General features: G+C 38.8%; 1 protein-coding gene across 3 annotated transcripts in view; it reads right to left on the minus strand.

Annotated features, from left to right (window-relative positions):
- Positions 1-13618, minus strand: part of SEC23IP (SEC23 interacting protein) — a 50964-nt gene that overhangs the window by 9720 nt on the left and 27626 nt on the right. For 2 of the 3 annotated variants that reach the window (XM_009215487.3, XM_003904335.4), the window contains exons 12-16: positions 12669-12764; positions 7015-7206; positions 3172-3327; positions 2496-2598; positions 593-778 (exon numbers count right to left, since the gene is read on the minus strand). In XM_009215487.3, the coding sequence (XP_009213751.1) occupies positions 593-778; positions 2496-2598; positions 3172-3327; positions 7015-7206; positions 12669-12764 (733 nt within the window). The remainder of the gene's footprint in view (positions 1-592; positions 779-2495; positions 2599-3171; positions 3328-7014; positions 7207-12668; positions 12765-13618) is intronic. The other variant, XR_652010.3, reaches the window with a different exon arrangement.

A 13618-nucleotide genomic window follows, 5' to 3' on the forward strand; every position in this document is an offset into this window, starting at 1 on the left:
CTGCTTGACACAGGTAGCAACCTGAGGAGCTACCAGGCTCACTCCTGGTTCTCCAAAGAGTCAGGGGAAGAGGGGCCGGTTACCCGAGAGAGAGGAGAAAGAGCCAACAAGCTGAGAGAAGTTGTGAAGATTAAGGGGTGAGAAAGCATTGCAGAAAGAAAGGAAATAGGATTAGAATCTGAAAAAGTCAAAAAACATCATGGCACAATGACTTTCACATTGTATGTCAAGTCTGTAACATAGTTAAACAACACTATCAGGAAAAAACAACTCAGAGTGAGTCTTTAAAATGCAAACACTAAATAAGTTCTCAACTCAGATATTCCACTCTGGCCTTAGGAATCTCAATACAATTTTTAAATTGCAGAGGGAAAAGTTCAGTAACTATCAGATAAAAACCCACTAAAAAAAGATGGCATGGGTTTTGAAGTAATGCAATTGACAGTACAGTTTATCTTAACAGATTTTCCTTTAAAGAGCTTCTATAATTTAACCAAAAAGTCTAGAAAGGAAACGCATCATCATATAACTTTTAAGTATTATGTTCATATAAAACATTTGTATTAGAAAATGCCTCAAATGTCAAATTTACCTTCAACTACTTGCTTTTCTTCTTCTTCTTTGATCTGATTGGCCACCTTCTCCAACTCTTCTTGCAACTGGGTTGAAGAGGTATGAGCACGGGCAAACTCATTTAACGTCTGCCAAGCACTTTTGAGAGAGCTAATAAAACCCTGCTTCAAATCAGATCCCATACGAGAGAGACTTTCTTTCAATTCTAAAGAGATTAAGATGACACAACAAGTTAATCAGTCACTGGGTAAACTTCTGCCTCACAAAAATTACAAGTTAACACTCTTCTCAGACAGGATAAGACTGCTTCTTCCTCTTTTAAATGTCAAATATATGGAGTGCCTCAGCCAAGAACCAAGATGTTAAAATGTCATGGAGAGTCTTATTCTGTTTTTTGTTTTTTTTGTTTTTAATGACTAAACTTGATCCAGCCAAAATCTATAAATTTCCTCTTTCCAAATAAAAGAAGTTCAAATACCATAAAAATACAAGCACATTCGGCCAGGCGTGGTGCCTCACGCCTGTAATCCCAGCACTTTGGGAGGCCGAGGCGGGCGGATCACGAGGTCAGGAGATCGACACCATCCTGGTTAACACAGTGAAACCCCGTCTCTACTAAAAATACAAAAAATTAGGGCATAGTGGGGGGCGCCTGTAGTCCCAGCTACTTGGGAGGCTGAGGCAGGAGAATGGCGGGAACCCGGGGGGCGGAGCTTGCAGTGAGCCGAGATCGCGTCACTGCAGTCCATCCTGGGCAACAGAGCAAGACTCCAACTCAAAAAAAAAGTAAGCACATTGTTATGCTTCCCCCCCCCTTTTTTTTTTTTACTGTAAGTTTAAACACCAGGGTCAGACACAGTAGCTCACACTAGTAATCCCGAAACTTTGGGAAGCCAAGATGGAAAAATCATTTGAGGTCTGAAGTTCAAGACCAGCCTGGGCAACATAGTGAGACCCTGTCTCTATTTTAAATAACAAATAAAAATAAAAAGAGGCCTACGAGATTTAAAAATCACTGTTTTTCTAATCCGTAAACAGGAAGTGGTTTTGGGAATTTAAGATTCTTTTTTTTTTTTTTTTTTGAGACGGAGTCTCATGGAGACTGGAGTGCAGTAGCACGATCTCAGCTCACTGCTACCTTCACCTCCCAGGTTCAAGTGGAGAATTAAACATTCTGATAAAACCACAACTTAAACTCCAAATTAGAAATGAAGAAACCCCTGCTCTTCACTTTTTCTACTGTTGTCTAATAATCATGTGTGAATTCAAGGTCTCTAAGTTATCAAACACATGTCTTATTTTAACTAAAAAAGAGTTCAATATTTTTAAAACGCATGTTAGCAAAACAAAAAAAAAAAAACACTTTCACATAAGAGTGCACGATCACTTTTCCTTCTCTTCTACCCCTCCCATCCCTTCCACCCAAACTTTTAAATGTAGGGTTAATATACACCATTAACAGGAAGGAGAGAAACCTAATTCTACTTGGAATCACCAATCCATTATGTTTAATGAATTTTTTCTACCAGAAAAGTGTGTCTAGTTAGCAAGAAAATAACAGCTCACTTAGACAACATCAAGTTTCTTTCTTGAAGGTCTGGTCATTACTTTAAAAACTCTTCTTCTTCCTAATTCCAAAACTTATAACCAAACTCTATCAAAATCTAATTATGCATCTTATCGCCTTATTACCAACTTCTCCCTACTCCTAATTACCTCGACAATTAGAATGCCATCAAAGAGAAAGAATTCATTTGTAACTTTGTTAAAGCTCTTCCAAATTCTTAGTTTAAAAGTTCTGAACATAGTAGGCACTTAAATAATATTAATTCTCTCAGAGACGATTTAGTGTCAAAATTTTCATAATTCATTACAGATTACAAATGACAGGAAAAAAAGTTTTTATAGTATTTGCTTTTTACCTAAATGAAGTCTTTTTCTGCCTTTGTGATGTGGAATGAGAACAGCTTTTAGGTCCAAATCTGGAACAATCATAGGTTCTAATCTATATGCCACTGGATCAAGCTATAAATAGAAGAATTTATGAATAAATAAAAGAAATTTATGAAAGCTGTTTTGAATTATATGCCTTCACTGGGTAAGAAAATGGATACATGGCAAACCAGAGATTTTTATTTTTCTCCACACCTTATTCAAATACTGACACTTATGAAAAGATTTTCTAGTTTGTGTGTAAGATTACTTTGCAAGCAAAGCAAAAGAATTATTTCCCTGAACAAAGGTTTTTGATAAATAAGTTTATTGGAAAGTGTCAGACTATACCTCTTAGAACACAGAGCTGAATCTTATAAAATTAAGATAGGTATTAATTCCCAAGAAATAAGAATATGAGAATTTATTAGGATAAAGAGGACAGCTTCTTCATCTTCTTCTTCAAAAAAGAAAGTAAAAGGCCAGGGACAGTGGTTCATGCCTATAATCCTAGCAATTTGGGAGGCTGAGATGGAAGGATCACTTGAGGCCAAGAGTTTGAGACCAGCGTGGTCAACATAGTAAGACCCCATCTCTATAAAAAAGTAAAAAATGTTAAAAAAAGAAAAAAAGATTTTAAAAAAGAAAGTAAATTCAATTACTCACCGGATGATAAATATTGAAGAACCCTTTACAGGTAGGAAGGCTGTAATTCTCATCTATCCTATCAACTCCTCGAATAGTGAGAAACATAGCAATTGGAGACCCCAAGGCAAAGAATATCTCTGGTTCAAAATCTAATGAGTTGTAAGCAACAGAAACCTGGAAAGAATCAAATAACAATAAAAGATGATTGTTCCAATGTCACATAGTAGAAAATTCTTTTGAATTTTCAGGCCGGGCATAGTGGCTCATGCCTATAATCCCAGCACTTTGGGAGGCCGAGGTGGGCAGATCACGAGATCAGGAGATGGAAACCATACTGGCTAACACAGTGAAACCCTGTCTCTACTAAAAATATAGAACAATTAGTCAGGTGTGGTGGCATGCACCTGTAGTCCCAGCTACTCAGGAGGCTAAGGCAGGAGAATCGCTTGAACCTGGGAGGCGGAGGTTGCAGTGAGCCAAGATCACGCCACTGCACTCCAGCCTAGGTGACTGAGCAAGACTCCATCTCAAAAAAAAAAAAAGTACTAAAAAATTTATCTTTAAAATCTTTATAGACTATTATATCCTCTGGCTATACTTTTACTTATTGTCTAGCACAGCATAATAGTCTATAAGAATTACTATATTTATTATGGTTATAAATATGGTTAAAACTTTAGACTTCTAAACTCAAACTGCCTGGGTCTGAATCATGGTTTCATTCACTGTGTGACCTTGGGCAAGTTTCTTAACCTCTCTCTGCTCCACTTCAGTTTCCTGATTTATAAAATGGGGATTATAACAATGCCAAGCTCACATGTGATTGAAAAATAAATAACCTAATCCACATAAAGTGGTTAGCACAGAGCTTGGCACAGCTTAAGCACTCAATGAGCGTTACTTCTGTTGTTATTATAACTATCATCCTCTCCAGTTAAGTTTCTTTCCATCAGAAAATGATTTGTCCTGAAAGAGCACATTTTGAGTAGCTTACACGTAGCCTCTCCAAGAGAAAACACAGTCATCTGAATAGCACTGTACAATTTGCAAAGCTCTTTCATTTGGTTCTCAGTAGCAGGAAATGTGTCTTTTTACTTTAGTATCTTGAGAGTGAAGCACAATGAATGGCATAATCCAAGTGTTCAACAGAGGTACACAGAAAGAGGGAGGCAAGGCAAGAACCATTGTGCCTATGGCGAAGCTCAAATATGTGACATGACTCACCCAAGAACACAGAGCCAGTGAGTGGTCGAGTGCGGACTTAAATGTGGGACTTCTAATTCCAAATCCAATTGTCTTTCTACTACACTAAGCTGCCCCTTCTAACAAAGTCTAGACTTCACATTCCTAGGCTTGCCCTTGTATTTGCAAATTCGACAGTTTTGTTCCAGCAAACAAAAAGAAGAAAAAGAAAGAACAATCACAAACTGGAAGAAATATGTATAACATACATGACAAGCAGCTAATAACCTTAATATGTAAATATTTTATAAATGTCAGTAAAGGAAAAAAGAAAACAAATAGAAAAACAGGTAAATTCAACACTTCACAAAAGAAAAATGTCTAAAAAACATGAGAAAATAACCTCACTAGTGCTCAAAGAAATACAGTGTGATACCATTTTCCCTATGGGGTTATCAGAAACGTAAATGAAATACTAAAAAGAAAGTAAGAAGTACTAACAAGAAAGAAAAAAAATTGCATGAAAATACACACAAAAAATTAATTCTTTAGAATCAAGGTGTCAAAGTGAAACTACTACATATTTTTAAAGGAAAATGATAATACCAGTACTGGCAATGGACAGAGGAAACAGGCAACCTTCTAAACTGCCAGTGAGAATACAGATTGATGTCTCCCCCAGGGAAGGGACTGTGTCCATCATCTGGCCCAGCTATCCTATGTCTACCAACTTAACTGGAAGAAGAAATAAAGAATGTGCACAGAAAACTGGCTTTAAAATGTTCATTACTAGACAACTTAAAAGAGTAAAAAGTAGAAATTGCCTACATGTTAAATATGATGGGTTGAACTGTGTCCCTACAAAACATTTATGTTGAAGTCCTAACCCCCAATACCTCATAATGTGACTTTATTTGGAAATAGGGTATTTAAAAAGGTAATCAAGTTAAAATGAGATCACTGTGGTGGCCCTAATCTGACTGATACATAAAAAGGGGAAATTTGGCCACCCAGCCAGACACTCACAGAGGGAAGATGCTATTAAGAGATAAGGAGAATACAACATAAAAACGAAGCCTGGAGGGATGCATCTATAAACCTAGAACTGCCAAAGATGGCCAGCAAATCCCCAGCAGCTCGGAAGAAACACGAAAGGATTCCCCTCCAAGTTTCAGAGAGAAAATGGTCCTGCCACCGCCCTATCTATTCTGCTCTGCAGAACTGTATGGCAACAAATTTCTAATGTTTAAGGCCACCCAGGTTGTGGAACTTTGTTATGGCACCTTAAGAAACTAATACCTTCAATAATAAGGAAATAAGAATAAGTCATTATCTCTCCAAACAGTGAAATTAGTCATTACTGATTATAGCAGTCATTAAAAATGCAGTTGTAGGCCCGATGCAGTAGTTCATGCCTATAATCCTGGCACTTTGGGAAGCCAAGGCAGGAAGATTGCTTGAGGCCAGTTCAAGGCTAACCTGAGTAACACAGTAAGACTGTCTCTACAAAAAATGAAAAAATTAGCCAGGTGTGGTGGTGCATGGCTACAGTCCCAGCTACCTGGGAGGCTGAGGTAGGAGGTGTCCCTTAAACCCAAACCCCAAAACCTTGCTTTGAGGTTACAATGGGCTATGATCACATCACTGCACTCCAGCCTGCGCAACAGAGCAAGACTGTCTCTAAAAAGGAAAAAAAGAAAAGAAAATGAAGTTGTAAAGGAGTATTTACTTACATAAGAATATATTCCTCTAAAACTTCACTGTTAATACAAATCAAACATCCAATTTCGCCGGGCGCGGTGGCTCAAGCCTGTAATCCCAGCACTTTGGGAGGCCGAGACGGGCGGATCACGAGGTCAGGAGATCGAGACCATCCTGGCGAACACGGTGAAACCCCGTCTCTACTAAAAAAATACAAAAAACTAGCCGGGCGAGGCGGCGGGCGCCTGTAGTCCCAGCTACTCGGGAGGCTGAGGCAGGAGAATGGCGTAAACCCGGGAGGCGGAGCTTGCAGTGAGCTGAGATCCGGCCACTGCACTCCAGCCCGGGTGACAGAGCCAGACTCCGTCTCAAAAAAAAAAAAAAAAAAAAAAAAAAACATCCAATTTCATTTTGTACCTTCATGAACTCACTTACAGAAATGCATCTTTACATACTCAACTATAAATATCCTGACAGTAACACTGTCTAAAAGGCTTTTAATAATTCTAAAAGCCACTGTGATATAAGTATGTTAAAGCATATTACTAAATGCAGCATTGGTCAATTTTTATAAGACTTTTTCCCCAAGGGAAGAATTATGAGTACTAGGAAACATAAGTTGAGTCAATGCAGCCAAGTTGCTCTCATAGAAACTGAAGTATATTCTGAACATAATTTTTTAACTATGGCCACTTCTGTTGTTAGTGGCTATAACAGACTGATGCTATAAAAGTACGAGTGGTGGGAAAATTGAAATAGAGACAATTTCAAAAGTTAGACAACACATTCTGTATGCATTTAATCCCTTATTTTGAGCACTGTTGAAGAAGAAAAAAATTTTCACTAAGAGAAAATCAATTTTCTCCACATCCCAAATAAATGTTAAATAAATATTTAAAGAACTTAAAGCCAAGCCACGTGATAAAGGTGTATGATTTCAACATGAACTATGTAGCCCTAGTCAATACGTAAACTTACCTGTCCGGCACCAACTTCAAAAGATTCATAATTCACACACACCGAAGACACGCAAGCACCAACTGGAAGTTTCCTCTTTGGCTCATTAGATTCTGAGGGGAGGGAAGCCATGTCTTTAGTCTTCTGGGTACTTTGCTCTTGTCCTTTTGTAGAAGTGGCCGCCACCGCCTTCTTTTCTGACGCTGCTTTTTTCTGTAAAATACCAAAATTTAATAACATAATCATGAGGAAAGGTTCAGCTCTCAGCTATCATTACAAAACGTGCTATCTCAGTATTAAGGAATGATTAGCAACTTCTCAGGAATAGTAACAACCTTGTGATTACTTTAAAAAATGTTCTTTTTATTCCCTGCAGCTTTTGCTTCAGTTGATTAAAAAAAAAAATGTACAGGCCAGGCACAGTGGCTCACCCCTGTAATCTCAGCATTTTGGGAGACCAAGGCGGAAGGGTAGTTTGAGGCCAGGAGTTCAAGACCAACCTGAGCAACAGAGAGACCTCCATCTCTAGAAAAAATTAAAAATTAGCCAGGTCTGGTAATGCACACCGGTGGTCCCAGCTACTCAGGAGGCTAGGGTGGGAGGATCACTTCAGCTTAGAAGGTCAAGGCTGCAGTGACCCGTGATCGTGCCACCGCACTCTACCCTGGGCAACAGAGAGAGACCTGTCTCAAAAAAAAATATTTAATTAAAAAAAATTTTTACATGTCCTTTTTAGAAATGCATACTAAATATTTAGGGAACAAATGTCATGATGTCTACAGCTGAAAATTCTTAAGAAAAATAATTAAGAAGCAAAGAAAATATAGCAAAACAGTTACAACTAAGTATTGGCTCTCATTAGACAAATCTCAAAAATATTACTTTGAGTAAAAGAAACCAAGTATAAAAGAATACATACTGTTCATTCTACTTACATGAATTTTTTAAATAGGTAAACTATTCCGTATTGAAGGAAATCAGAAGAGCGGTTTTGCGGTGGGAGGAGTTAACTAGAAAGAAGCACGAGGGAGCTACCTGAGCTCTCTCATGAAATAGAAATGAACACAAAACATAGAAATGAACACAGAAATGTTCAATTTCTTGTTTTAGGCAGTGACGATGCAAGTGCATACAATCGTGAAAACTTACCCTACTGCACACTTACGATCTATGCATTTCAGCACAGTGGCTCATGCCTGTAATCCCAGCACTTTGGGAGGCTGAGGTGGGTGGATCACTTGAGCTCAGGGGTTCAAGATCAACCTGAGCAACATGGCAAGATGCCATCTCTAAAAAATAACAGAAAAATTAGCCGGGCACGTGGTGCATGCCTGAAGTCCCAGCTACTCAGGAGGATGAGGTGGGAGGATTGCTTGAACCCAGAAGGTGGAGGTTGCAGCGAGCCATGTGTGCGCCATTGCACTCCAGCATGAGTGACAGTATGAGACCCTGTCTCAAAAAATAATAAATAATTTTTTAAAAGATCTATGCATTTCCATAAATAAACAAAACTTTGGAGCATCTACATAAGGTGTTACCTCAGCTGGGCGCAGTGCCTCACGCCTGTAATCCCAGCACTTTGGGAGGCCGAGGCAGGTGGATCATTTGAGGTCAGGAATTTGAGACCAGCCTGACCAACATGGCAAAACCCCATCTCTACTAAAAATACAAAAAAGTTACCCGGGCATGGTGACATGCACCTGTAATCCCAGCTACTCGGGAGACTGAGGCAAGAGACTTGCTTGAAACTGGGAGGCGGAGGTTGCAGTGAGCCAAGATCCACCACTGCATTCCAGCCTCAGTGACAGAGCAGGACCAAAAAAAAAAAAAAAAACGGTGTTATCTCTATAATGAGCGAAAAGTCATTCACACTGGTTTGTAATTTGCCCTGAATACAGCAGCAACAGTAACACAGGAGAAATTTAAATAGTTGGGTGGGAGGGGGAGTTGTTTACTTCCCAATAACACAAGTTAGGCTATGAATGACTGAGTGTTAGTCTCTGTTTAAACAGCTATTAACAGTGCCTAAATAACACAGCTAGCCAAAATGATCTTATCTACTATTGAATTCCAAACACCAGGAAATAGGAAAGTAAGTCTAACTGGTTAATTGAAAAGGCAATCTATAAAAAAGAAAACTCTTAGCCAGCTTGTAACTGTTTCCTCCATCAGTGTTTTAGAAGGCTGGGTTATCTCTGCCCTTTGGAGGCAATACAAAATTAAGCCTAAAATCCGAAATAAGGAACATTTTCAGGGTTCCTCACTTCTGAGTGCTTTCTCACTCAGGAATGCCTCCCGTCAAATTCATAAAACATTCTAAATTGCTGAGAGCTGTCTGAGGAGATCAGAAACTGTCCTGTTGCCAAGAGTTGTTTTGTTCAAAATTTTGCAGTAATTTTTAAACTGTGAACCAACAGTGTTTAAAAGTGAACCAACATAGGCTGGGCGTGGTGGCTCATTCTTGTAATCCCAGCACTTTGGGAGGCCAAGGCGGGTGGATCACCTGAGGTCAGGAGTTTGAGACCAGCCTGACCAACATGGTGAAACTCCACCTCTACTAAAAATACAAAAATTAGCTGGGCGTGGTGGCAGGTGCCTATAATCCCAGCTAGTTGGGAGGCTGAATCAGGAGAATCACTTGAACCTGGGAGGCAGAGGTTGCAGTGAGCCGAGATCACGCCACTGCACTCTAGCCTGGGAGACAAAGCGAGACTCCCTCTCAAAAAAAAAAAAAAAACACTGAACCAACATATACATACTTGACTATCAATATTCCCAACACTAGAAACAATTCCTTTTCAAATGAAAATTACTAAGATGCTTTAAAAAGAAAAAAAAAGTGCATAGTCACAAATATCACAAATATTTGATCTCCTTACTATAAAATAATCGCTAATTTTGGTCCCATTATTTCAGTTACAGTAAATCAACAGGACACACCATATTACTTTTGTACTGATCTAGTAGCACCTTGTTATCTGTAAGAAATGTAGAGCAATCAATGGCAACTCAGCTGAGAAAGTTTCATGGTTCATCCAAAGGCAATTACCTTTTAATTTAAAAAATAATATCACTCTATAGATTTTTGCTCATTTCAAAACATTCTTTTTTTTTTTTTTTTCAAAACGTTTTTTTTTTTTTTTTTTTGAGACGGAGTCTCGCTCTGCCGCCCAGGCTGGAGTGCAGTGGCCGGATCTCAGCTCACTGCAAGCTCCGCCTCCCGGGTTCACGCCATTCTCCTGCCTCAGCCTCCCGAGTAGCTGGGACTACAGGCACCCGCCACCTCGCCCGGCTAGTTTTTTGTATTTCTTAATAGAGACGGGGTTTCACTGTGTTAGCCAGGATGGTCTCGATCTCCTGACCTCGTGATCCGCCCGTCTCGGCCTCCCAAAGTGCTGGGATTACAGGCTTGAGCCACCGCGCCCGGCCTCAAAACATTCTTATAAATGCCATAATTTATATATCTAAGCAACTGCAGTTCATAAACCAGTCTCCTACAAATTCTTCAAGAACTATAGAATCCTTTTCTACTTTTTTCCCTTTCATTACAGAATAAATTAAGAACATGGTATAGGGCCTGAACACAAAGCTCATTTCTTATTTTTGTTTGTTTTTTTTTTTTTACAGGCTTTTGCTTCACTGATATATAAACATGTATACACAGAGACAAGCATTTTTACGTATGGAGCATGCAGCCTGTATACAGGAACAACACTGACACGCTTGAGTCCTAGTCTCAGTTTGACTACTGTGCTCATCAGAGACAGACGCCTGGGGATCTACTCACACTAACAGGGTTGCTGTGAGGCTCACATGAGATGAAAAGCTCTTTGTAAACTGGAATTACAGAACAATTCAACATACAAGAAAAATGACACGAAAGATACCTCTTAACGGCCAAAACTAATAACCTTTCTCAGCACTTAATCAAATACTGCTTGTCTATGTCTAAAACGTCTTTTGAGTTGCTCCCTTCCTCTCCACCTCCTACCTTATACCCTACCATCTCTCTTTCAGTCACGGTACAATTACAATTACTACTATGTAAGATTGCAGCCACCTCCACTTCACACCTTTCCAACTTCATCTGTGCACTGTGACCAAGCAAACTCTCCACAACCCAAAAGTTAAAATTAAAATTTAGACTACACAGATGATTTGGTGCTAAATCATAACTTGTGATAGAATAAGCAGGTCAGTATTTTGTAATGTTTGTTTAAAAACACCATGACTTTCATGGCCATAAGAACATGTTTGAGAACCACTCCCTTACAAGACAAAATCCAAGCCCTCACACCTGCCATTTGGACCTTTGGAACCCTCTGCCCTTCCCAGTTTCCAGTTTCCCTGATGCTACAGGAAAACAACATGCCAGCTTCCAGAAGGCCGTCTCCCCTAATCTTACCCCTCCTTCAAGCTCAAGCACCATCACCTTGGGGAAGTCTTCTCTCACCAACCCCATGCTTGTTTCAACAAGCCAGAACTGCCACCTCTCATCTGCCTCAGGACAGCACACACAGCACGCTATTATGGGGCTGGTATGTTGTCATTTGAGCTCAACACGCTCCCCCTAACTAGACAGCACACTCTTGGTTAATCTCTGGCTCCCAAGAATTGAACACGGTGCCTGACTCAAAAGAGGTAGCAATTCAATAAAATGCTGAAAGACTTAATTCCTTAAGCTAACCACTAAAAAAAAAAAAAAAATCAGTCCTATGACTTTATAGTCATTTTCCATATAAAGAAATGACGTAGGTTAAGTTCCAAATAGGTAGTAAAATAATAGAACTATAGAAATTCAAAAGATGGAAGGATCATCAAAGAGCGTGTTAGTAACAATAAACATAAGACAGCCACCCTGTCATCTAATTTTTCTAATTAGAAAACCTCTGTAAAATTAATTTGATCAATAAATTAAAATTAATAAAACAAGTATAATTTTCCAGTTGTTCTAGTTTTAAATGCTTTTTAGTTGTTGCCTTGTTTTGTATTGTTAAAAATTTTTGCCGTTTAGTGTGTAATGAGACTTTAGTGTGTATGTTTTGCCTCATCTCTTTAGATGAGAAGGACTGGGAAGAAAGAAAGTAAGCTATTACTTGGTGCTAAGCTTTGCAGGCATTATTTCATCCTTACTCCAACCCTATGAGGAAGGTATTATTACCTCCATTTTAGAAATGAAGAAAACAAAGGATCAAAAAAATTAAGAAAATCACTCATGCTCAGAAGGCTGAGGCGGGAGGATAGCTTGAGCCCAGGAGTTTGAGACCAGCAGTGGGAAACACAGCAAGATCCCATCTCAAAATAAACAAACAAATAAAACCAAATAAAAATTGCTCATTAATATGTAGTTAATGAATGGTTGAGCTGAGAATTTATTTGTCAGAACTTAACCAGTTTTTGCACCAGGAAAACCTTAAATATCCATTTTAAAACTGAAAGCCCTTCATCCTAGGAACTTAGTCCCAGGAAAACCAGGATGGTCACTTAGCCTAATGTGGACTTAAGCTCAACTCTGACTGACTCCTAAGTCTGGGTTTCCATCAGCTCCCTTACTGTGCCCTAGGTAGGGAGCAAACTAGCTTACCTAACCATAGCAGTATCAACATTTTCTACAACATAAACCAGCTGGTCACACCACGAGTTTTAGTTTTTCTTGAGTCAGAGGTGAACTTTACCAGTTTGGCTGCTTTATGTTCTACAAAGTTAGCTATCTTCTTTCTGGGTCCAAGGGGTATCCCCATTTCCTTCAGGTCATCAACTGTACACATAAGCTTTAAAAGGAAACAGACAAGCACATTAATCAATCTAGTGATAGAAGAACTGAAATGAGAATATGAAAATCATAAAGAAACCACATCATCTAAAGCAATCTAAGAGCCACTCAACTTTTTAAAAGTTAATTATTTCGTATTTAAATCATGCATTGCTTTAGGCTATAAAATCTTAGGCCTCCACACCTAAATCATTCTATTAATTAACAGAAAATACATGTATGTCATACAAAATTCCAAAGCTATATATAGTCAAGCATACGATGAAATATCTTCCTTCCACTGCTGTCCCAACCATACAATTCTCCTTTCAGCAGCAACTGTGGAAATTCGCTCTTTGAAGAGATGTCTTATGTATGCATAGCACCCCTACATGTTTTTCTCTGTGTGTGTGGTCTACTATGCACACAGTACTGAACTTTGCTCTCTTCATGTAAATGTATCTTAGAGACAGGTATCTCTGACACTGCTTCATTCGTTCAACAGCTGTAGGGTACTCCATTATGTGGATGCACCATAAATGATTTCACTAGCACCCTACTCCTCAACACCAATGGTGTTTCTAATATTCTTTTATATTGCAAATACTGCTGTGAGTATCCTTGTAGATATTCTTGTGTGAATATTTCTCTATAGGAAATATTCCTGGCAATGAAACTGATAAAGCAAAGGGTAATTTTTATATTCTTAAAGATATTGCCAAACTGCCCTCCAAAGAGTCTGTACCAATTTACAGTCTGACGAACAATATATCACGATGCCTACTTCCCTTCATCCTGGCCACACAGCATATTATCAAACTTCCTATTTTTTCAAACTGGTAAGTTAAAAAAAATCCCATTGTACTTTCAATT

This window comes from Papio anubis, chromosome 11 (genome assembly GCF_008728515.1).
Source record: "Papio anubis isolate 15944 chromosome 11, Panubis1.0, whole genome shotgun sequence".
Classification (NCBI taxonomy): Eukaryota; Metazoa; Chordata; class Mammalia; order Primates; family Cercopithecidae; genus Papio; species Papio anubis.